Source organism: Acinonyx jubatus, chromosome E4 (genome assembly GCF_027475565.1).
Source record: "Acinonyx jubatus isolate Ajub_Pintada_27869175 chromosome E4, VMU_Ajub_asm_v1.0, whole genome shotgun sequence".
Classification (NCBI taxonomy): Eukaryota; Metazoa; Chordata; class Mammalia; order Carnivora; family Felidae; genus Acinonyx; species Acinonyx jubatus.
This window is the reverse complement of record NC_069395.1, coordinates 41,222,351-41,247,265: the sequence shown is the minus strand read 5'-3', so window position 1 is coordinate 41,247,265 and position 24,915 is coordinate 41,222,351. Positions and strand designations below refer to the sequence as shown.

At 36.9% G+C, this 24,915-nt stretch overlaps 1 protein-coding gene across 2 annotated transcripts in view; it reads right to left on the bottom strand.

Moving 5' to 3' along the window:
* The window catches only part of XPR1 (xenotropic and polytropic retrovirus receptor 1), a 214,813-nt gene extending 190,546 nt beyond the window's left edge, over positions 1-24,267 (bottom strand). The window contains exons 1-2 of one of the 2 annotated variants that reach the window (XM_053209425.1): positions 5,681-5,732; positions 1,785-1,906 (exon numbers count right to left, since the gene is read on the bottom strand). Coding sequence is in view for 1 of the 2 variants with exons in the window: in XM_027074421.2 (XP_026930222.1) it covers positions 23,998-24,066 (69 nt within the window). In the remaining variant the exon portion in view is untranslated. Of the gene's footprint in view, positions 1-1,784; positions 1,907-5,680; positions 5,733-23,997 lie in introns of those variants that run through there. The other variant, XM_027074421.2, reaches the window with a different exon arrangement.
* Positions 24,268-24,915: the final 648 nt, after the last annotated feature.

Below are 24,915 nucleotides of genomic sequence, written 5' to 3'. Positions count from 1 at the left end.
ATTCCTGTGACAGGAGAATAGCCCCAATTAGGAACTACGAGGGGAAGAGCCTACAAAGTAATGTCTATATTAATTATAACTATAGATTGTTATCTACGATATGAGAGCATTTGCCTAGGTTAGGAGCAGAATCCAAATACACAAAACATATTCAAAGAGTTTCCTCGATTTATGCTGTTTTACTTTAAAGAAATCCAGTACTTTATATAAAACTCCAAATTTGTATACTAAAATCAATATACATTCATGTGCATTACAAGAGATTTCTTTGATTTCCAAAGGATCCAAAACAATCTTTTATATCAGCATCTCTAAGGTAATCTGTTAAATTATTTTTGTTAGGTTATAAAATATATTAAAACGAAACTCTGTTAGTGCTTATAAGAACTCATATAACAGTAAAATCTTACAAATTAAATCCAAACACAACAACAAAACCAATACTATTCAACCAACAACATTAATGTGACAGGAAAAAAATATGTTTGCTAAAACAAAATCTCAACTGGCAACATGAATACAATGCTGTCATTATACCTGTTCTTCTGAATTTGGAATACCCATAAGACTATTAGATGTGATATAATGCTCCTAGTTCCTCTCTCTACTATGAGGGAGCATAATACAGTGACTAGGAGCTATGGAGTCAGACGATGCATATGAAAACCAACTCTACCACTTAAGAGCTGTGTAACCTTGGGAAAATTAACCTCTCTGTATATCAGTGTCTTCATCTGTAAAACAGAGTAATCTCACATACCTCACAGGTCTGTTATGAGAATTAAAAACTCTTAAAACACAAATCCTTATATTAATTATAATTCATGATTATAAATGAAGAACACTTAGAACATAAAAGATACTCAAACAATGTTAGCTAATCCTTTGCAAACTACCGCAAAACTTACATCATACAGTGGGCTGTAGCAGCATTTGGTCATCTACTATTTGGACATGAATACATCATTTATGTATTAGATATGCTTCAGTCTTGTAGTAGTAGTACAGTATTCTACCTGGAGCCAACATGACCAAACAAGCATAAACACAGGCACTGCAACTCCCAGCATTGACCAGTTTATAAGATGGTCATCTAGATGATCTAGACTATGCTATTATATTTTTAGAAAATCACTGTCATAAACATACTATATTTTTAATTCTCATAACCTACAGACTCCTAAGAAAATACATGTAAATCCCAGTTTGCATAGCTTTAAACAAGGTCTCCTAATTATATTACTTAAACTTTCTGTAAGATATATATCTATTGCACAAAATAGGGTATAGTTCAAACCCAACATGTGTGTTCAATAATACTGCCAATACAAATTTCTTATGTTGTTAATTTTTAATAACCCGTAGTAGATCATCATTAATCTCCTTTCCAAAGCACAGGCAATCTCACAGGCCTTTCCACAAACTCAGATCAGAAACTAGAAAAATTTCTACTTCCTATCAACTCACCATTAGCCTCAAATATATACTATAAATATTATCAACTCCATCAATTAAATAACCTATGTTGTTCTCATTGGCTTCAGTATTCACTCAAAGTCAGCACACTGGAATTTAATTATTGATTAATAAGCAATAAAATAAACACAGGCATTTAAAGAGGAAGGGAAAGGGATTATTTGTTATAAACCTTTAAAACAGTCATATTCTCTGTTAACAGTGTTTAATAATTAGATAAAATTTACATCAGACTTTTTTAATCCAAAAATTTTTCTAAATGGAACTCCTGAATAACAAAATTTTGATATATTCTTCAAAATATGTACATCATGAGGGGCGCCCAATTGGCCCAGTCAGTTAAGCATCGGAATCTTGATCTCAACTCAGGTCTTGATCCCGGTGATGAGTTCAAGCCCCACGTTGGACTCTGTGCTGGGCATGAAGCCTACTTTAAAAACAAACAAACACAGACATCATGAGCTGATTTATAGCACCCCAGAAATATTCTCCAATGACTTCTTTTTCAGTTTCTGCTTCCTCTTTTTGCATTCCCTTTTTAGTTTTTTTCACCAGAAATACTGGGTAGTCTGTGAGTAATGTGCAAGTAAGGTACATATGACATGGTTTCTTTGTCTCATCATCTAGAAGTCAGTCATGTTTTCATGATATTAAAGTGTTAAGGACAGTTCTGTAAATCATGTTATATACCTCAAGAGGGCATCCAACATTCTCATATGTCCTATACAAAGAATCACCATCTAATGAATCTTCATTTCTATCCTCAAATAGAAATAAACTAACCTAACTCTGTTTTTGATGATAAAAATAATCTGTAAAGTCAATAAAAACTTACACAAATTCTTATAATCTAATATATTAAAGTTTAAAATTAATGTACTTTTGTACATACTTAATCCAAAATCTACAGTATATTAGGATTATGCACGACTCATAATTTTCATGGAATTTAAAGCACCCCATCAGCAAAAGGCAGTTCACTATGCAAAAGTTGTTACATTAAATTATAATTTCAATTATTAAATGTATAAAATATACATTATAAAACAGGAAGAACTAATTTGGAATATTCACATTTATAAGTTACTGCACTAATATATTCTGATATTCACTGACATGGCTTTTACTATTTCTATGTAGATATCTCCCAAATCTGTATCCTCAGCCACATGTCTGCTAACACAAACTCAGAATGTCCAAAGTTCAATTCATTTCTTCCCAAAACATGCTCTTCTCATGTTCTATATTTCTTTTAATGTCATTGCCAGTATCCAAATCACAGAGATTCACAATCTTAGTTATCACTCATTCAACAAATACTTATTGAGTACTTGCTATGTGCCAGGCACTGCTCTAAACACTTAGAATACATCATGAGGAAAATAAAAATCCCTGTCCTAGTGGAGTTAACATTCCTAATAGTCTCCTTTTCACCCATGAGTTTAATGATCTGGTTCATTCAATGCCACTACCACAACCTCATTTACATATCTCCTGTATCCTTTTTACCTACACTATTACAGTGAACTTTGACCTGGTTTACCAACCTATAGATTTCCATCTCTCTAAAACATCTTACAACTCCTGCTTCTTTATCAATATTCCCAAAGCACCAGTCTGATTCTCCTGCTTAAAAACTTACAAGGATTTCCCAATGGTTATAAAATAAAGCCCATAATCCTCTGCTGGCCTCTAAGGCACCCAGGATGGTTCAAACTATCTTTCTAGGCTTATATTCCAAACTGAAGAAAATCACTTTCACTTTCACAATCTAACCCTAAAGCCAAAATGAATTACTTATTACTCATTTTAGGAACTTCAATATTTCTTCCATCTTTGCCTTTGTTTACAACTACTCTCTCTACTACAATCCCCCACCCTACCCACATCTTCTAAACCTAACTTCCAAATCTTAACCATTTTTCAAGGTCTAGATCAAATTTAACCTCTTTTATTCATTGTCCTGATTTTTCCAGCTGGAAATCATCACTCTCTCCTCTGAAATCCTGTAGTACTCTATTTGAAACCATTTATAGCACTTAATATTTCCACCTTATATTTTAATTATTTATCTGTGTCACTTGGTCCCCATATGACTATAAAGTATGGGAATTAGCCACCGTGCTTGTACTTGTATAAAAGAGGTGCACCATATTTATAGATTATTAATATCATCATTAAGGAAGTTACCATGCTTTATTCATTCAATGATTATTAGATGTCTACTCTGTACATTATGCCAGGCTCTAAAGAAAATAATGATGACTCAAACAAGAAGTCACATAAATAAATTATAACACAATATATTAAATACGTTTTAAAAAATGAGCAAAGCATATTGAAAGTCTAAGGCAGTTGCAATGGGGGGCAGAAAAAATAGGTGAAATATGGGAAAGAGGAGGACACCAAGAAGCAAAAATCAAGAAGCAAAAAAGAAACAATTAAACATGAACTAAGGGAATTAAAGATCTTCAAGATTTTGAGCCCAGGTAAAAAGAAGGATGATTAGTGACACTATTAACTGACCTGGAAAAACACCAAAGAAAAAACCATGAGCAAAAAAAGATAAAAGAGACTGGATGACAAACCACTTTGGTATCTACAGAAAAACTGAGATAGCAGACAGATGAAAATAGAGATCTACAGTTCATTTTTTTAATGTTTATTCATTTGTTTTGAGAGAGAGAGAAAGAGAGAGTGCAAGTGGGGGGAAGGGTAGAGAAAGAGGAGACAGAGAATCCCAAATAGGCTCCACACTGTCAGCACAGAGCCCGACATAGGACTCAATCCCACAAACCCTGACATCATGACCTGAGCCAAAATCAAGAGCCAGACACTTAACTGACTGAGCCACCCAGGCACCTCAGAGATATACAATTTCAAAGACAGGTCAGAGCTAGTGGTTAAGAACTGGGAATCACCTACATAAAGGTGACAGGAAACTGCCTAAGCTTGGGGTGCCTGGCTGGCTCAGTCGGTAGAGGTAGAGTGTGCTACTCTTGGTCATGAGTCTGAGCCCCACGCTGGGCATGGAACCTACTTAAAATAAAAAAGAAACTGCCTAAACTGTAAGTAAATATAATTTCTCAGAAAGTGAGAAGTGGGCCAAGGACATAATCTTTTGGAATACAAAGCAGCAGACAAGACAATGAGAAAAAAATCAGACACATATATATATATACACACACACAGTACCACAAAAATTAAAGGAGCATTTCAGGAAGAGATATTAGTCAATGGTATTGTAATAGTGCTGTATGGTGACAGATTGTAGATACACTTGTGGTGAGCATAGCCTAATGTGTAGAGTTGTCAAGTCACTATATTGTACACTTGAAACTAATGTAACAATGAAAAAAGAAAGAAGAGGTATTAAAAATTATCAAAAGTTGCTTAGAGAAGAGATATCTGCACCCCCATGTTCAGTGCAGCATTTATTCACAATATAAGGCATGGAAACAACCTAAGGATTAACAGATGGATGGATAAAAAAAAAAAGAAAAACAGCAAATAGAGTAGTGGTTATGATGGGGGGGAGGGGTGAGAGGATATCAGTTAAAGGTACAAACTACCAGTTATAAGGTTAATAAATTCTGAGGATCTAATGTACAGCATGGTGATTATAGGTAATAGTATTTTATTGGATACTTGAAAGTTGTGAAGAGAGGAGACCTTAAATGTTCTCACCACAAAAAAGAAATGGTAATTATGTGATGGGATAGAGGTGTTAGTTAATGCTATGGAAGTAATCATTTTACAATATATCAATGTATTAAATCATTATGTTGTACACCTTAAACTTACACAGTGTTATGTCGATTATGTCTCAATAAAGCTGAAAAAAAAAGAAAACAAACATCTGAGCTAAGCAAAACAACAATCAAGGAAGGGCGCATAATACTCATAATTTTTCTGTATCTTGAGCAGGATGGTGAATATAGATATCTATTCTGTCTAACTGGAATGTTATCTATCCATCTACCTATCTAATTGGAATGCTGCAACTGAATTATAAAGAAAAATAGCTAACGCTGGAATGCCTACACTCTTTCTACTTCAGAGCCTATATCTGAAACTATCCATATGTAAGATTTAAAAAAATATAACCTTAAGTTAAAGGAAAGAAAAATAAAAGGCTGCTTAGAGATCAAAAAGAAAGAGAAGACTAAGAGGACGTTATTAGATCTGAGGATCAGGAGCTCACCTGTGACCATCAATCAATGGTTTCAGAAGAGTGATTAGGCAGAAGCTAGATTAGATTGGGTTGAGTACACATGAGAGCTGAGGAAATGATGGCCACAAATATCGATCAATAATAAAAGCAATCATAGTTACATTTGAATGCCTACTATCACATATCATTTTGAATATTTTAAACACACTACTTTAACTTTAATTTTATGAAACACAGAGCTTTAACTCCTTAATGTAAATGTGATTCTCATTTTACCACTGAGATCTGAAACTCAGGTTACTAAAGTATCCCACCCAAGTTTTGTACATTCTATAATCCATGCTTGAGAAAAAGACACACAGCCCGCCATTTCAAATGAAACCTTATTTTCTAAGATTTACTTCCAATTTTGGCAACTCAATTTTCTGATATTCTTTTATTTCTAAAACTTTACTACCATTAGATTTTTATATCAAGTGAGGGACCTAGCCTCTGAGATGATTCTTCCAAAGATGAATCTTCCAAAGGATTCTTTCCTCCCGGTAGTAATGTTCTTGTGCAACCCCTCCCATACAGAATACAGCTGACCTATATAAACAATAGAATATTGCATAAATGACAGAATACCGTTTCCAGGGCTAAGTCATAAAAGACTCTGTGTTTTTCATTTTACTCTCTCTTGGATTATCTACTCTGAGGGAAGCCAGACTTTAAAAAAAAAAAAAAAAGGCAGCCCTATGGTGAGTTCTGAATGGTAAAGAACTGAGGCCTTTTGAAAAAAAGCCCAAATTTGCAAATCACCAGAGTGAGCTATCCTAGAATTGGATCCCCCAGCCCCAATCCAGCCTTGAGATAACTGCAACCCCAGCTGACATCTTGACTGCAACTTCACACAATACCCTGAGCTAGAACAACCCAATTAAGCTGCTTCCAAACTCCTGACACACATGAGATAAACAACATGAGATAAATGTTTATTATTGTTTTAAGCTACTAAGTTTTGGGCTATATAGATAATTAATACATGAGGTAGATTCGAAAAACATTTTTATATCACAGAATGTACATGTTATTAGATCATAACCAACATCTTCTGCTCATCTTGATCAAAGTAGCTAAGATGCTTATCCCTATACATATACCAAATAATGGAAAGAAAACTTATGACAATTTTAAGCAAGTGATTTATTTAGCAATAATAAGCAAAATTGCATTCCCATATATCAAAGCCACCAACACTGTAACTCACACTGAATGCCCTTGAGAAGGCATACAGCCACACTTTTAACCTGAAGCAGGTCTGACAGAATAAATCAGCATCTTCCTTGTCTAAGGATGCTATTCTGACGATAAAACTGATAACAAATGCTCTCTTCTAACTAATTAAATCTATATGTCTCATTCTTACATTTATTGTGGTAACAGCTGTAAATTCTGAGGGCAGAGAGCAACCTCACCTCAATTTTTATAGGCCACAGCATCTAGCACAGTACAAATTTAAAATATACTGGTAAACTTCACAGACTTTGAACACAAAACATAAATGTCCGAATCAGCACATCAGTTAATTTTTTTAAGTGTTAGCTATTATTTTTATTGAGCTTTTATAGCAGTTCTAGTTTCATGAACTATCAAAATGCAAAGTCCTTCCTTAGTTTTCTCAATTTTCATTATCTTTTATCTCTACACAAAATTCAAACCATTTTTATTTACTAGACACAAGAAAAGTTCTTAATGCTTTTGGCTTCCAGCTCTCTTTAACATGTAAGTTTTATACAGGTTGGTAAAACATTTTAGATTTCTGCCCAAAAATAATAGTTATCACAACATAAAATTCTCACGTTTGCTCTTAGTAACAGTTTGCCAGTTTAACTGAACAAAAACAAAAAGGAATCCAAAAGCTCTGCAAAATTGCAATACTGTTTCCAATGTCTATAAAAATTATAAACATGGTTTCTTTCTTTTTTTTTTTTAAGTAATCTCTACACCCAATGTGGGGCTTGAACTCAAAACCCCAAGATCGAGGGTAGCATGTTCTTCTAAGTGAGCCAGCTAGGTGCCCCCAAAATGGTTTCTAATCTATGGGTCTCAGACCACTTCACAGCTTCAATTTCAGTACCACAAAACCTTAATAAATTGGGTATTCTCTGGAGGCTGAATAACATTTCCCACAAAAAAAAATACTACTAATCAAAATACATTTGTACTTAATAAAATACTACCATATTTCATTGAGTCTAAGACATCATCAATTGTTAAAACACACCATTATTTTATGAATCATTAAGAAAGAAAAGCATTACCAATTAAACTATGACATCTGTAAGATGAATCCCAATTTCAAAGGTGTTGGATAGTGGAACAAGGGAGTGTGCATCCTAGAATCTATGAAACCAGTAATTCATTTTGTCAAAAGGTAGTTTCTCAAGCAATGAATTCTTTTTTATTTTTAAGTTTATTTATTTATTTTGAGAGAGAAGGAGAGAGAGGGCAAGGGGGGCAGGGCAAAAAAAGAGAGAGAGAGAATCCCAAGCTGGCTCCATGCTGTCAGCGCAGAGCCCCATGCAGGGTTGAATCTCACAAACCCTGAGATCATGACCTGACTGACAAGAGCCAGACACCTAACCAAGTGAGCCACCCAGGCACCCCATCAAGCAATGGATTCTACAAGTCCAGCTACCATCATTTGGTTTCCAAGAAATTTCATGACACTTACAGAGAGTCTTCTTAAATTAAGTACTAACACCCTAAAATGTCCATTGAATAAATGAGTAAAAGTTACTTCAGTGGCTTATTTTTAATAATGATAGAAATTAACAGCTATACTTTACTGAAGAGTATCTTCTATAGATCAGGCTCTTGCTGGTACTTTCATATATTATTACATATAATTCTCACAATAACCTTGAAAGGTAGGTACTATCCTCATATCACACACAAGAAAACTGAGGTTCAGAGAAAAAACTTTGTAAAGGCCTCACAGACAATAAATGAGGGAAATGCAATTAAGCCAAAAATTTAGATAAAATTAAAGTTACTTTCTCTACTGTCTTCATATATGAACAGATCTCATAAATCCTCAAAGAACATTTTGCTTTATCCTACTTGGTCCTCACAGTTATCTTCCTCGCTCTGTTAGTAGCCAAATTTCTTTTTTTTTTTAAATATTAATTATAATCTATTGTCAAATTGGTTTCCATACAACACCCAGTGCTCATCACAACAGGTGCCCTCCTCAATGCCCATCACCTACTTTCCCCTCTTCCCCACCCCCGCATCAATCCTCAGTTTGTTCTCAGTATTTAAGAGTATCTTATGGTTTTCCTCCCTCCCTCTCTGTAACTTTTTCCCCCTTCCTCTCCCCCACGGTCTTCTGTTAAGTTTCTCAGGATCCACATACGAGTGAAAACATATGGTATGTCTTTCTCTGACTGACTTACTTCACTTAGCATAATACCCTCCAGTTCTGTCTACATTGCTACAAACGGCCAAATTTCATTCTTTCTCATTGCCAAGTAGTATTCTATTGTATATATAAAACCACATCTTCTTTACCTATTTGTCAGTTGATGGACATTTAGGCTCTTTCCATAATTTAGTAGCCAAATTTCTCAAATGGTAAGTACATACATGTTGTCTCAATGACTTTAACCTCTTAAAACCTGGAAGATAGTTTGCAAAACACAATTTATGTTCAGAATCCACCAATAAGCTCCCTTTGTCACATCCAAAGCCTATTCTTTTTCTTTTTTAATGTTTATTTATTTTTGAGAGAGGAAGAGAGCAGGGGAGGGGCAGATAGAGAGGGAGATAGAATCTGAAGCAGGCTCCAGGCTCTGAGCTGTCAGCACAGAGCCTGACGCAGGGCTCAAACTCTTGAACTACAAGATCCTGACCTGAGCAGAAGTCGGGCACTTTAAGTGACTCAGCCACCCAGGCGCCCCTCCAAGGCCTATTCTTAATTCTCATTCTTACTGACCTGTCCACAGAGCATATCACTGCTAATAACCCATTTATCTCTATATCTCCAGTCTTGTAACAATGTATTTTCCAAGACTTCCTCCGTTTGCATCTTTACTTTTTTGCCTTACATACTTTCCCTTAGTGAATTCTTTAATTACTATCTCAATTATAATAATCTTATCTCTTAATACCATTTTTCAAATCCTAGCTCCTTCTCTACACACAGACATCTCACACATGAAATCAGCATATTTAAGATCTAATTTCATGAGTTTACCATTCCCAAAGGTAGCTATCCTCTACCAGTTTCCCTAGGTTTAAAACTTTATATTGAATTCTTCCCTCCTTCACTCCTTATAAAATGAATATTGAGGCACCTACACAATAAATCACTGTGCTAAGCACTAGAAAGTGATGCATTAAAAAATGTTTAATAGTATTACTTTATGCCTACCAATGATATTTTTATTTAATTTCAAATATTAATGATAATAAAATGATCCAACTACTAAAATATTGTGTATGTTTGCAAATTTCACCATTTGGAAGGAGGTTGTTACTTTAATGGGATATTCTGTGTTTAGCATGGCAGGTTCACAAAATATGCATTAAATTATTATTAATAATCACTGATATCATTAAAAATTTTAAATCATTGTAGTTAAAGCTGGTTAAATAATGGTTTATTAATAAGTGTTCCTTACATAAAACCCACCATGTTAAATAATAGTCTCTAAAATGAAACAAAGGTTAAAGGAGAATTTCAAAATACTGCATTTGATCATTTCTTTCCCTAAAATATTTTTTTTCTCTAATACTGTATGTTTATTTTTATTTTTTTTTTTCCAACGTTTTTATTTATTTTTGGGACAGAGAGAGACAGAGCATGTACGGGGGAGGGGCAGAGAGAGAGGGAGACACAGAATCGTAAACAGGCTCCAGGCTCCGAGCCATCAGCCCAGAGCCTGATGCGGGGCTCGAACTCACGGACCGCGAGATCGTGACCTGGCTGAAGTCGGACGCCCAACCGACTGCGCCACCCAGGCGCCCCTAATACTGTATGTTTATAAATCAATTCTACTAAGGCTTCATAACAAAAGAGTGAAAGAAAAAAAAGTTACCAGGTTTCTTCCCAGTTTTCCTTCTATCCCAAAAACTAAAGAAACTGTCAAAAATGTTTAAATTAATCTTTTTATCTCAGCAATAACCATCAACAAGTAACAACAAAAACTTTGTGTTCTGTGAAATATCAGGCTTTTTTAAAAAGGTAAACTTCCTTCATCTTCCATTTATCCAATAAATGAATGAACAATAATATCTAAGTTGTTTTTTCCCAGTTAGAGTTTCACTGATTCCCTTCCCCAAGTTGTCTCAAGAATAAATAAATTAGAGGGCACTTGGATGGCCCAGTCAGTTGAGTGACCCGCTCTTGATTTCGGCTCAGGTCATGATCTCATCGTTGTGAGATTGAACCCCAGGTGGGACTCTGCACTGGACATGGAGCCTGCTTAAGATTCTTTCTCTCCCTCTCCCTCTGCCCCCCCCCCCCACAAATACATACATACATACATACATACATACATACATACATAAATAAACATTAAAAGAATAAAATCAACTAGGAACCTGCTCAACTGTTAGTTTCAAACCACTAGAGATAGATATGTAATAATGGCTAATATACATACAACACTTACTATACGTTGTATTATTACTTACCACACATATGTACTAAGTGCTTTCCAATTATTAATTCAGTTAATTTCATATGATCCTCTAAAGTAGGCACTATTATCATGTCCAATTTAAGGATGAGAATACTGTAACACGGAAAGGCTAAATGACTTGCCCAAGCTCACAGGGTTATTATAATAACTTCAATTTCAGTGGTCTCTAAAGCAATGTACTTTCTAATTTCTCCATCTATCAAGAACAGAACTGTTCAAAGTCCATGATACTGACCAAACAAATTCTAGAGAAAACATTTTGCATCCCTCTCTAGCAAATATCTAATGGCAGTATAATTTGAAGTACTTATATTTCAAAACTCCTATTTCAAACAAATATATTCAACTCAAAAAGAAAGGTTTATAAAAAGATGTATGAAATCTGTGATTAGAAGTGGTAACTAACCTGCTTATCAACACTTTTGTTATCTACTATTATAAAAACATTTGAAAAACAATAGAAAGATATATCTCAATATATCTCAATATATCTCACTGATCACATTTGAGTTTATTACCTAAAACTAAAAAAAGAACTAAATCTGCATTCACTGACTAAACAAAAGAATAAGAAAACACTAAATTGATATCAAAGTAATTTATTTCTAGAGCTCTAGCCACATTCTGTGGGGACAAACATGAACTTTTCTTATTTTCTGCATTCATTCTTCAACCATGCTCTTATAAATTTCTTTCTCAACCTTTAATGACATCCCAGGTAGATCCCATGGCCTTTTGGTCACTTTCAGTTATTTAAAAAAAGTTGCTAGGGGCGCCTGGGTGGCTCATTCAGTTAGGCATCTGACTCTTGATTTCAGCTCAGGTCATGATCTTAGGGTCATGAGATCAAGCTTCATGCACAGAGCCCACTTAGAATTCTCTCTCTCCCTCTCTCTGCCCCTCCCACGCTCGCTTACTCTCTCCCTTAAAAACAAAAATTAAAAAAATTAAAAAGTTGCTAAACATGGTAGACACTGCCAGATGCTTGATGTTGACAGGTATCTATTGCTCTGCCTGACATATACACAGTAAGCATTAAGTAAAATTATATATCATTACTATCAAATTTTATCAAATCTAAGATGTAATATACACCATTAATAGTAATTAATAGTAATATACACCATTATTTTATGTGCTTATAAAAATGAAAAATGTATCTGCAAATTAACCTATAACACAACATTAATTATAAGACATATCCTGATTTTGGTATTAAAATATGGGAAAAATACACACTAAAATTGATTAATTAAGCTACTATTCAAGCCCTCAATATTTTCAGCTATACTGTTTGGTTTTCCTGTCTTTGGTCTTATTCTCTCTAATACATCTTCCAAGATCTAAATTATACATTTCACTTTGCACTGATCCCTCTCCACTAACCTCTTCTTTAAAATCCTTGATGTTTCACACCCAGGAAGTGTTTAAACTCAGCAAGGTACTCATCCCTTCACCCCTTGATCCCTCACAGTCCACCTTTCCAACCTCACTCCATTAGTTCTCCAACATATCCACTAAACCAGATTTCATTAATATGCTTAGATACTTCCACCTATTTATGCCTTTGCCTAGTATTATTCTGTCTGCCTAGATTACCCCCCATGTGGAGCCTGCTTGAGATTCTCTCTCCCTTTCCCTCTGCCCCTCCCCTGCTCATGCTCTCTCTCAAAAATTAAAAAAAAATTAAATGTTTATACAGCAGTGATACGCCTCAGCAATGTACATTGGTGAGCAGGAAGCCAATATTCTTATCCCAGGCTCTCCTATCAGCTAGTTTCAAGACTCTGACCACATAATCTTGGCCTCTCTACCTCAATTTATTCATCTATAAAACAGAGAGGTTGAGAAGGTCTTTCTCAACTCTAAAACCAATTCTAGTATTAGAAATTAAATTTTCATTAAAAAACTGAAAAGAACTAAAAGTAGATATCCACTAAAAACTCCCAACAATTCACTCAAGCTATTTGGTTATACTTAAGAATACACATGTGAATTTCACCTCAACTAAAAAAAAAAAAAAAAAAGTAGTCTATAACTTAAATAATGTCTAATTTACAAGTGAACAGGGAATTTATTTCAAAACCACATAATTGTTCTTAGGTGGTTTTATTACTATATATAAAAAGGTTAAGGACCATTTTTAATATAAATATTAATATTTAACATTAATTCATTCATTAATTATTGATACAAATATCACAGATAACAGGAGTAATGGCTAAAATCAACAAAGCCATTTTCCAAGAAAACTTGAATTGGGCAAGCCCAGAGTGACAAATTTTAAGGCTCAGTTTATACAACATTAATACCATTGAGCTCTCTACAGGAGAAATAATTTTTATAACAAATATATAGCTCTTACTATGTGCCAGGCATTGTTCTAAGCACTTTCTATATTTTAACTCCTTTAATCCTCCCAAAGACCTAGAACTACTATTATTATCCCTATTTTACAGATGAGGAAACTGAAGCACAGAGTGGTTAAGTGACTTGCCTGAGGTCTCTCATCTAGTAAACTGTGGAGCTGGAATATGAGCTAGGCAGTATGGTTTAGAGTTTGTTCTCTACGCATTTTGAACATACTAGCATACAAGGCAAAATAATAAGCAATAAAGTGAATCAGGGTAATTGTGTTAACTCAGCCACTAACCAAGTCATGTAACCCTGAATCACTTAACCTCTCTAAACCTCATTTCCCATTAAGTAAAAAAGGGAATTGGGCTAAATAATCTCAGAAATTCCTTACAGGGATAATTAACATTCCATGATCTATCATCTAGAAGCCAAATGCCACAACGGCAGCATACAACAGCTATGCCCACTTTACCTTCCTCTTTTTACTCTTATTACTAATATCTTATCTTTTTCTTATGGCCTCATCTTCATAAGGTCCTCTATTTACCAGCTGCCTATCTAACAATAGTTACCCTGATAATCTTGAGGAAAATATAAATTAACTCTGGCCTCCAGACCACACTCTACTACCTCCAAAACGTGCAGACTGAGCCCTAGGACTGAAAATAGACCAGCCATTACTTTAGCAGATGCTCAAGAATAGGTCAGACCACATCAAACTCTATATATGTATAAATAAAGGAACTTATTTATTTTTCCAAAGGTAGTAATAAGAATTAAAAGAAGGTTATCCACAATTAGCAGTATCAACATAATCAATTACTCAATGGCTCTAAGACTCAATTTCCCCAATCTATAAACAGAGCTGACAACCTACCTTAACGGCTTGCTAATAAAGAGAAAATGTTTTTAAAGTACTTAACATACTGCCTAATACAGTAAGCACTCAAAAAATAACATCTGTTGTTACTTACAATTCCTGTATAAAAGCAAGAGCTCTAGGAGGGCCTGAGTGGCTCAGTCAGTTGAGTGTCCCACTCTTGATTTCGGCTCAGGACATGATCCAAGGGTCATGGGATCAGGCCCTGTGTCAGGCTCCACCACGCTTAAAATTTTCTTTCTCTCTCTCCCTTAGCCCCTCTCCCTCTCTCTTTCTCTCTCTCTCTCTCAAATAAAATTTTTTAAAAAGCAAGAGTTCTAATGTATGACAGATTCAATTTCAAATCCTACTTGGTCTGCTACTTGCTAGGTATGTAGCCATGAACAAATGGTTAATCTAAAATAAAAATAATAAATCATCTACCTTGCAAAATTGTGAAGATTAAATGAGATTATTCTATGTAAAGCAGCTGACACTGGGTTCCTAACTGCTCAATAAATGTCAATTCCATTCTCCTTAATGACAAGCAGACCACATATCAACTAATTCAATTCAAAGAAAAGAGAACGGAATTGGGAATCCCCAAGAAGCCAACTTTTTCCCCCCTTACATCCTTTGCAGTGGGGGAAATACCTGAGAATTCTCATCCAAGAGATTCCCTATTCCCCTACGTGCTTCCTAAAACTGGAGAACTTTTTCTCAGGCCATCTTTGAACCTTCTGAAAGGAGTCCTGTGTTCTAAGGCAGTAACTCTCAGAAACCCTTTCAGGGAGGGGTGCCTGGCTGGCTCATTCAGAAGACCACGCAACTCTTGCCTTGGGGTCATGAGTTTGAGCCCCACTATTAGGTGTAGAGATTGCTTAAGTAAATAAACTCAGAAAAAATTAAAAAAAAAAGGGGGGGGTGCCTGGGTGGCTCCATCAGTTAAGCGTCCAACTTTTGATTTCAGCTCAGGTCATGATCTCACACTGGTAAGATCAGCTCCGCACTGGGCGTGGAGCCTGCTTCAGATTCTCTCTCTCCCTCTCCCACGCCCTTCCCCTGCTCATATGCTTGCACACATGCATGCTCTCTCTCTAAAAAGAAAAAAAGAAAAGAAAAAAAAAAGCAAAGAGAAAGAAAATGAGGAAGAAAGAGAGAGAAAGAGAGAGAAAGAAATAAAGGAAGGAAGGAAGGAAGGAAGGAAGGAAGGAAGCAAGGAAGGAAGGAAGGAACCCTTTCAGGGAGCTCAAAAGATCCAAATTCTTTTTTTAATAACACTACAAAACTTCACTTGTTTTTTTCATTCTCATTCTTTCACAAGTAAACAGTGGAGTTTTCCAGAGGCTGCATGAAGTGTGATAACATGTCTCTAGTAGAAGGTGTGCTTGTTACACTCCTGTGTTTTAAGCATTTCTCAGTTTTAATTTGTAATACAACATGTATCAGTAGACACTAGAATCCTCAATAATTTTTAGGAGTTTCAAATGGTTCCAAGACCAAAAAGTTTAAGAACCACTGCTCTAAGGTACAGAAAAAGCCTACAAAGCACATGCATTACTCTGTGAATTACAACTTGACCAATTTAGCCTAAGTAAGTCACACAGTAATCTAAAAACGTCCCACTTTACTGAATGATTACATTACAGCCCTTCAATTTTCAAAACAATCTCTTGTTCTCTCATCATTTATGAACAGACAGAACTATGTCTAAGGACTTATATCTCCACATTCCTAGTCCTCAGTCTTTGTAAATACTGCAGGTCACCCTCAATGAATAAGAGACTATATTTGCTTAATTAACATATTGTCCTCTTGTTACAGACTATGAAGTTGTAAGTTATGCTTACAGCAGGTTAATTATACTTTCCCCTGACCTCTAATAAATGAACAACTTTTTAAGAATTTTCTGATCAGCCCCTATAGACACCATACCTGCATGATGATGGGAATGGGTAACTAAATCTGTTCCTAGAAACAAATTAGATGGAAAGGTATTTGAACAAAAAAAGTTCAAAAGTTCAAAAAGCTAAGGAGAAAGTCTCTTAGTCATTTACAAGTGACCCAAATTTATAACAATGTTCCAAGTCCTCAATCTGCAATCTTTCCTTTCTATACCATTTTTAATTCTGAAACACTGCGCTGACTGAAATACAAAGCCAAAACCAGAGGTGCCTGGGTGGTTCAGTTAAGCATCTGACTTTATCTAGGTCATAATCACGTGGTCGCTGAGTTCAAGCCCCACATCAGGCTCTGTGCTGTCATGACAGCACAGAGACTGGAGCCTACTTCAGAGTCTGTGCCTCCCTCTCTCTCTGTACCCCCCCCCCCATTTGCTCACATGCGCACATGCCCTCTCTCAAAAAAAAATAAACATTTAAAAATGAAACAAAAACAAAAAATACTATTGTTTTTTCTATTTTTTTTTTTAATATTTATCTACTGGGGGAGGGGGGGAGGTGCAGAGAGAGAGGCAGAAAGAGAAACCCAAGCAGGCTCCACACTGCCAGCACAGAGCCTAACTTGGAGATCGATCTCATGAACTGTCAAATTGTGACCTAAGCCAAAATCAAGAGGGAGATGTTTAACAACAGAGCCACACAGGCACCCCATCTTTTCTGTTTTTAAGATAATGAAAGAGCTTGAGTTTCAGGACAAATCTATCAGCCTACAGCAAATAGTAGAACCCCTATAAACAGCTGTTGGAATGAATGGATAATTTAAGGCATTTGTTCATGAGCTTTGTCTACTTGGCTTCCTTCAGCATTTACTAGGTAAAAGGAATACGTGAAAAGGCAAATACAACCGGGTAAGAACCCTAGTGAATTTTGACACTGCTCTCAATTGCAAAGACTAGTTCAATACCAGGCAATCCACAAACCAGCTTTGGTTAAGCTGCACAACTTGAACAAAGTCTTCCAAACCTTTTTTAAACATCATATCACTAACAAAAACAAAAACAATAGCTTACTATGTACCTCCTCCAGTATATGTATATTTATTGATAAATTATATCCTTCTACAACTGTGTACATAATAAAACAGAATTTTTTAAACAGTTTCTTTAAAAAAAATTTTTTTTTAATATTCATTTATTTTTGAGAGAAAGAGAGACAGTGTGAGCAAGGAAGGGGCAGAGAGAGAGGGAGACACAGAATCTGAAACAGGCTCCAGGCTCTGAGCTGTCAGCAAAGAGTCTGACACAGGGCTCAATCTCGGGAATGGCAAGATCATGACCTGAGCCGAAGGCAGACACTCAATCCACCGAGCCACCCAGGTGCCCCTAAATAGTTTCTAAAAGATGAGACAATGATAAACAATTTTTATCTTTCATTCATAAATAGTACAAAAATATTTTCAACCTAAGAGATTATCAATAGCAATACTTTTAGAAAACAACATACCTGAAAAGCTTCATTATTTTTAAAAAATCTAAGCTTAACATTTTGTGATATAGTATTTCAAAGGTCTAGCTTAAACTTCAGGAATTAGTTGATTATGAAACTTAATTATAATGGTTATAAATTGAAAAACAAACCACAAAGGCTCAATATTCTTAACACATAATATATGTTTATGGTGAAGTTCACTATGGAAGACAGTGAACTTACTTCAGGTGTGCCTGTGTGGCTCAGCCGATCAAGTGTTGGACTCTTGGTTTCAGCTCAGGTCATGATCTCAGAGTTTGTGAGATTGAGCCCTGAGTCAGGCCCTGGACTGATAGTGTGGAGCCTGCTTGGGATTCTCTTTCTCTCCCTCTCTCTCTGTCCTTCCTGCGCTCTCTCTCTCTAAATAAAGTTTTGAAAAAAAATCTTATTTCAAAGAATTATCCTAATTATTTTGAATTCGGGGGGGCAAACTTCTTGTCAGATCTATTAGAAGTATGATTGTTTTTGTCTGTAATTTGGCTTACCAAAAGCTAGTACTAGAAGTAGAATTGTCAGCTCTGCCACTTTTTTGTTCACATGTGCTTGCTTTAGTGGTATTACTGTTGAGGTTCTTTACGGAAGTCTTTTTTTTTTTTTTTTCAAGTTTATTTATTAACTTTGAGAGAGAGAGAGAGAGAGCGCGCAAGTAAGGTAGGGGCAGAAAGAAGAGGAAGAAAGAGGATCCCAAGCAGGCTCCAGGCTCTCAGCACAGAGCCAGATGCGGAGCTTAAACTCATGAACCATGAGATCACGATCTGAGCCAAAATCAAGAGTCAGAGGCTTAACCAACTGAGCTACCCAGGCACCCCTACAGGAGTCTTTTTAAGTCCTATCCATTTTATAAGAGTTAGTTTAGTCGAAACTAGGTAACACCTGTAAATTCTACATAACCATAAACTAGAATAATTGCTATTTGCTTAAAGTGAACACACAAGTAAGAAACCTATTAGCAATCCTTCTCTTTTTCTCAGAACACCTCCTAACAAGGCCATCAAACTCATTTATTAAATATTAGTAAAATTTTGTCTTATGCATAAAAATGAATATAACTAACAGTTCTAATATTATCTTCTCTTACTCAATGGGAGTTTTGGGTACTCTCCTTTGGGGGCCATGGCACGAATATACTTAAAACCCCTAGCCAGCACAACTCAATCAGTCTCTCAAATGCTTTCCAGATTAGGACTGGATTTGAAGCCAGGACTAACTTTCCATGGTCACCCCAGGTCAAATAAGATTCTTAGGTTCTTATGATCTGGGCCTTCATCCAAAAGCTGATCCAAAACCAACCTGGAGGGATGGATGATCTTTCCAGGATACTCATCTTAACACACTTTATTATACAAATATAATAAATAGTAATAGGTTCCTCTCTTATACAACATTCATTCACTCATTTAAGAAACATTGGTAAATGCCAGGCATCTTATGGACACAATCATTTACAAGTGTTATCTTAAATACGCTATACCATACTTTCATTTGCAGAAGTGCCCGAAAGAAAAAGTGGTTTGTGCCCCATCGGGTGGCCAAACTGGAAATTTCAAACAAGTTCTAGCAAGACAAGTTAACCCTAACTAATCAACATAATACCTTTGGGAAATTGAAGCCTGCAACACAAGTGTTCTCATGGGATAGTTCTATAAATGAAAATCACAATAATGTCAGGGCAATGTTTTCTTACAATTGAAGATAGGGATGTACAGTTTATGCAGAATCTTTCCTTTTCCAAATCCTGCAAAAAAATTAATCAATGACTATCCCTTTTATTTATTTAAGTTAAATAAAAGTTTCAGTGGGTCAGTTTTCCACTCCCAAATTAAAATCTCATCAAAATTTTCTGAAAGAACTTTAATTTAATAATAGTCCTAAATTTAAGTTCTATCTTCTTCATATATCAAATATAATTAAGCCATTAAAAAAAATAGAAATTTAAAGCTAGATGGGTCCTCAGAAAATATAGCCCTGCGAGTTTAGAAACCATTAAGACCAGTTCTCTCACCTTACAAAGAACCTAAAACCCAGAAAGAGGAAGTAATTTCATCAGGGTCACACATCTAGGGTGACCTGACTCCCAATGCTTACACATCTATGCTCAAGAGGCTAGCTATCTATATGTGATCCTAGACAGATGACTTAACCTCTCTGGACGTTTGTTTCTTTGTCTGAAAAAAAGAGGAAGTAGATAGTGTTCAAATTCCCCTGAAACTCTAAAATCCTGAAATTTAGATACCTCATTATTTTAGGAACCTATTCAACTCCAGTATACACTGAAAAAACCATTCCTGAGAAACCAAAGCAGCACAGGACCCTAGGGATGAAAATACAAGTCAGCAGCCAAAGGCACCAAATATATTTGCTTCTTTTGCTAATATTCTGTAAAATATTAACATGGTCATACTAGTCTATGTGGTTGAAACTGGTCTGTTAATTTTGATTAATCAATTACAGAGCTCTAAAATTGCAATCACTGATTCTAAATTTTTTTTAAAGTGCTCTTATGAAGATTTATTGATGTTCTATTTTCCATGGCAAGATTTACACTCAAATAGATTACTGGAAACAGGGATGGTTTCTGCTCATTTGTGTTTATTCTCTGTAAAAGCTATTCACGAGTGGATCAAACAGATTTTCTTTATATGGTTTCTTCTTATTGCTCTCTTTTATGCTTTATTATTCTGCCTACGAAGATTGAGTTTATGAACTCCACAATTTATTTCTGAATTAGAAATTCTAATAATTTTTAGGTTATTTATGAGTAATAACACTAATAACAATTTTAACATTCCAAAAAGCAAAAACCATTAAAAGTTAAATCAAAAACTATGGGGGCGCCTGAGTGGCTCAGTTGATTAAGTGTCTGACTCTTGATCTTGACTCAGGTCATGATCTCACGGTTGTGAGTTCGAGCCCCACACTAGGCTCTGCGCTGGCAGCAGAGAGCCTGCCTGCGATCCTCTCTCTCTCTCTCTCTCTCTCTCTCTCTCTCTCTCTCTCATGCACATGCACCCTCTCTCTCTCAAAATAAATAAACTTTAAAAAAAAAAAAAAAAACCTATGAACAGGGTGCCTGAGTGGCTCAGTCAGTTGAGGGTCCCATTCTTGATTTTGGCTCAGGTCATGATCCAGCATCAGGCTCCGTGCTAAGAATGGAGATTTTCTAAGCTTAAGATTTTCTCTCTCTCTCTCTGTCCCTCTTCCTCTGCCCCCCTCCCCACTGGCACACTGTCTCTTAAACAAACAAAAACCTATGAATCACAATGGACCTTGAAAAGCTCTCTGGCCCTATATATTCTTATCTTATGGAAAAGGAAAGAGCCCTGGAAAGATAAAAAGATTGTCCCCAGGGTCTCATGGCTAACATATACAATAACTAGCATTTATTGTGTGGCCATGTATACACAATAATACACATAATTATAGATGTAAAACAAAATTTTCAGTTTCTATCTAATGCTCTGCTTATCTCAAATAAAATTTAATGTAGTGAAATGACATAAAAACCAAAGAAGCTCAACAGTTCATCATGGTCCACAGCACTAGAAAGCACCCTAGTCTAGACATCAGGGGTAATACCCTAGAATTTCACCACTAGTGCTTGAAAAACAAATTCAAGTGTCTATTGCATGAACAGTGTTTCATGAGCATAATCTTCATATATCAGAAAGTACGTGTTGCTGCATTATAAGAAGATTCTTTTCTCCAGCAACAGCTAACATCTTTTAGGATGTCATTTTTCCCCAAAGTTTTTAAGTTGCCAAAATGCCCAGACTCTGAAAACTCTTATTTATGCCTCTTTAAATATTTTCAAAGGAACAGCACCAGCTCTTGAGAAACAATATAGCAACACAAAACCCAACCCTATAAAGAAATCTTTTTAATGGCTCCAATTCACAAAGAAAAGTGCCCCTTATTTAATTGTGCCTACCAAACAATGAGTTCATCTGGGACAGGAGTTAGGTAGTAGGGACTCTGCAGAATAAAATTTCAATTAGCCACAATAAATGAAAAATTTTTTAACACCTTATAATTGCCCCAGGAAAGATAATGCAGTCACACATGTGCTCAGGAATTCTGTCCCTCTGTAACCAACCTAGAGTAACCCAATTGGGGCTAGTGTCCAAAGGGAGTATATGAATGAGGAGTCCCAGAATTACTGTGGTCACTCCAGCCACAAAGCTGACATTACAAATCAAGAGGTAATTGCATTTTCAAACTAAATCTTATGTTTCCCCTTCCAGCCTCAGCTACTCCAAATTAATACAATTCTATGAAAGTGCTGTAATACTTAAAATTAATCACAGCATACAACTAGCCACTATTACTTTTGCCCAAATCGAGCATTCCATACATACTATATAACAAGTAGAAGATGTTGCTTCAGCATGCTTTTCCTATGCCTCTGTGAAGAACTGGCAGTGGTGCTGAAAATTACTACTACAAGATGTAAGACCAATGCCCTCCTTTCAATAAAAACCATCATCTGGACTCTAGCCAAGGTTTTAAAACTGACCGAGTGTTATTGGAAACAATAAATCAAAAACTCCACAGGCTGAAAAGCTAGTCCCTTATTTTATTCTTACAAAATGTAGCCACAAAACACTAAAGAAAATTAACTGAAAGAAAGCATTAATAATTCTGGGTGTTTCATTTCTGGCAATAATCAAATACTGTATGTTACAAGGTGAATTTATTTTACAATCTTCAAGGTTCTGTTTACTTACACCTCTTTCCCTGTCTTCCCCAATTATTACAACTGCTTTATGAAAAATAAACTTGTGCTATTGCCTAAACATCCTATCACTGAACTTAAATAGACATAGACAACTAAAACATTTTAATTCATAAAATGTAGCTAACATATTTGAGTTCGTATTGATTTTATACTCTTTGTTCCTGCACGTACATAGATGTGAATTCCTGGAGGTTACAGATAAGTCTTTCTTTCTCTATCCAGGAGCTGAATTGCCAGTTACTGAGAATAACCTATTGCAGTGCCTCAAAGCTCTTTAGGTATCTTGCCTTCTGAAAATATACATGGGTTCATTATCCTTACTCGTTCCTGTATTAATGTAAGGTTCCTCATCAGTACCTACTGAATACCCTCCAAGCTGTTATCACAGCAGTTAGGGGGGAAGGGGGCCATGATATCTACAATACACAGGTATGTTTTAAAAGTACATTGTTTACAATACAGTACTTTTCTCCCTGGCTAGCCAAATTTTAGAAAAGAAAACCTGAAAAATTTAATTATTCTCTTCTCTTCCCTTCTTCCTCTTCCTCCTTCACTCCATTCCAAAACAACAGGACAGTCAAAACCAGAGATGTGATTACTTTGTATACTTCATGCAATCAGTAAAAAGACCGTCACCGTCTTATTATCAAAACAGAATAGATGATTACAATACGTTTGCATACAGTAACCACTGCATATGTGATATACATTTAAATCAAATTTCAACCCTGTTACAAAGCCTTTGTCAACAGTGGGCAAGTGGGGAAAAGCGGAAGGGCTCTGTGGAATGAAGAAAATCGCTAACGGGGCTTATCTCGGAAGAGGATTCCTTGGTGAGAGGTGAGCAGAGAGAAACAAAACCTAACCTTGGCGAGGGGGCGCTCGCCCAGGGTGGGGACGAGAGGTCAGAGTGAGTGGGGAGGAGGGGATTAGCGCGGAACCGCCGCGACCCCGGGCTGCCCTCCCACCACTACTCCCCCACCTGCGGCTCGCCCTCCCACCACTATTCCCCAGCCCCGGCGGAGCTGTGCCCTCCCTCCGGCCCGCCGCCTGCATATCCGTTACCCCGGCGGCAGCGGGGCTGCGGGGGAGGGGAAGGTCAGCGGGGCCCAGAGCGGGGCAGCCGCGGCGGGGATGCCGCAGTGGCTCCCCGCGGCACCAGGTCAAAGTCCGCCCAGGCGCGGGGAGGCAGCAGGAGCGGAAGGCGGCAGCGGAGGTCTGCACTGGCGAGATGGTGGCCCCTCCGAGTCCTCCCACACCCCAGCTGCTGCCGGTACCTCATACTGGATGTACTGCTTCCTCCACTCGGGAGTGATGTGCGCGGAGAGGTGCTCGGCGAACTTCATCCTGCCGTTTCCCCCTCACTCCCACTCCGGTCCAGCAGTTACTGGCGGCGGCGGCGGCGGCAACAGCGACTCCGACTCCTCCCCACATGGGCCCCGGCGCGGCACGGCGCTGCGCTTCTCTCCTCCTCCGCCGCCGCCGAGGTCTCCTCAGAGCCGCCCTCCCGCCATCTTCCTCCTCCTCTCCATAGCCCCGCCCCGTCCCGCCCTCTAGACGTCATCGCCATGGTAACCGCCTACGCCGCACCAACGAAGAGGGAGGGATAGGAGGCGGGGTTTGGGGGGGGACATTCCTCGAGGCTCCTCCCCTTCTGGGCCGGACGTGCTGGAGGCACCTCCCCTGACCTCTTCCGTCTGACTCCCGTTAGCCTTACAGCTGCTCTCTACCGCCTGCCTGGAAAGCGGTAGTTTTGTTATTGCAATTAATATTAACACGTAGAAAAAATAATTCACACAAGACGTTTGTATTTGCAAAGAATTGTGCAGTTTTTCATTTTAATATTTGTTCTTCATAAAACTCTTAAGGATGGATCAACATTAATCCAAATTGAGTGAGTAAAACAGGCTAAATAGTTAAGGACCAAATGTATTTAAAAGAACTGTATTTTACATGCTCTAGGTGCTCAATAAATGCTTGTTGAATTTAATTACAGACGTCAGTGCCAAAAATTGCACGCTGCTTATGAATTGCAATGCAATTATCTAGTCCCAGGGCTACCAGAAAGGTCAATAACAACACCTGAACCCAAACCAGTACTGGGGAGGGATGTAGCCAGAGAAGAGTACTACCTGGACCTGTGACTTCCTGGGGATTCCGAGTGAGGTTGAGAGGAAAACCAATATTGGGAGGAA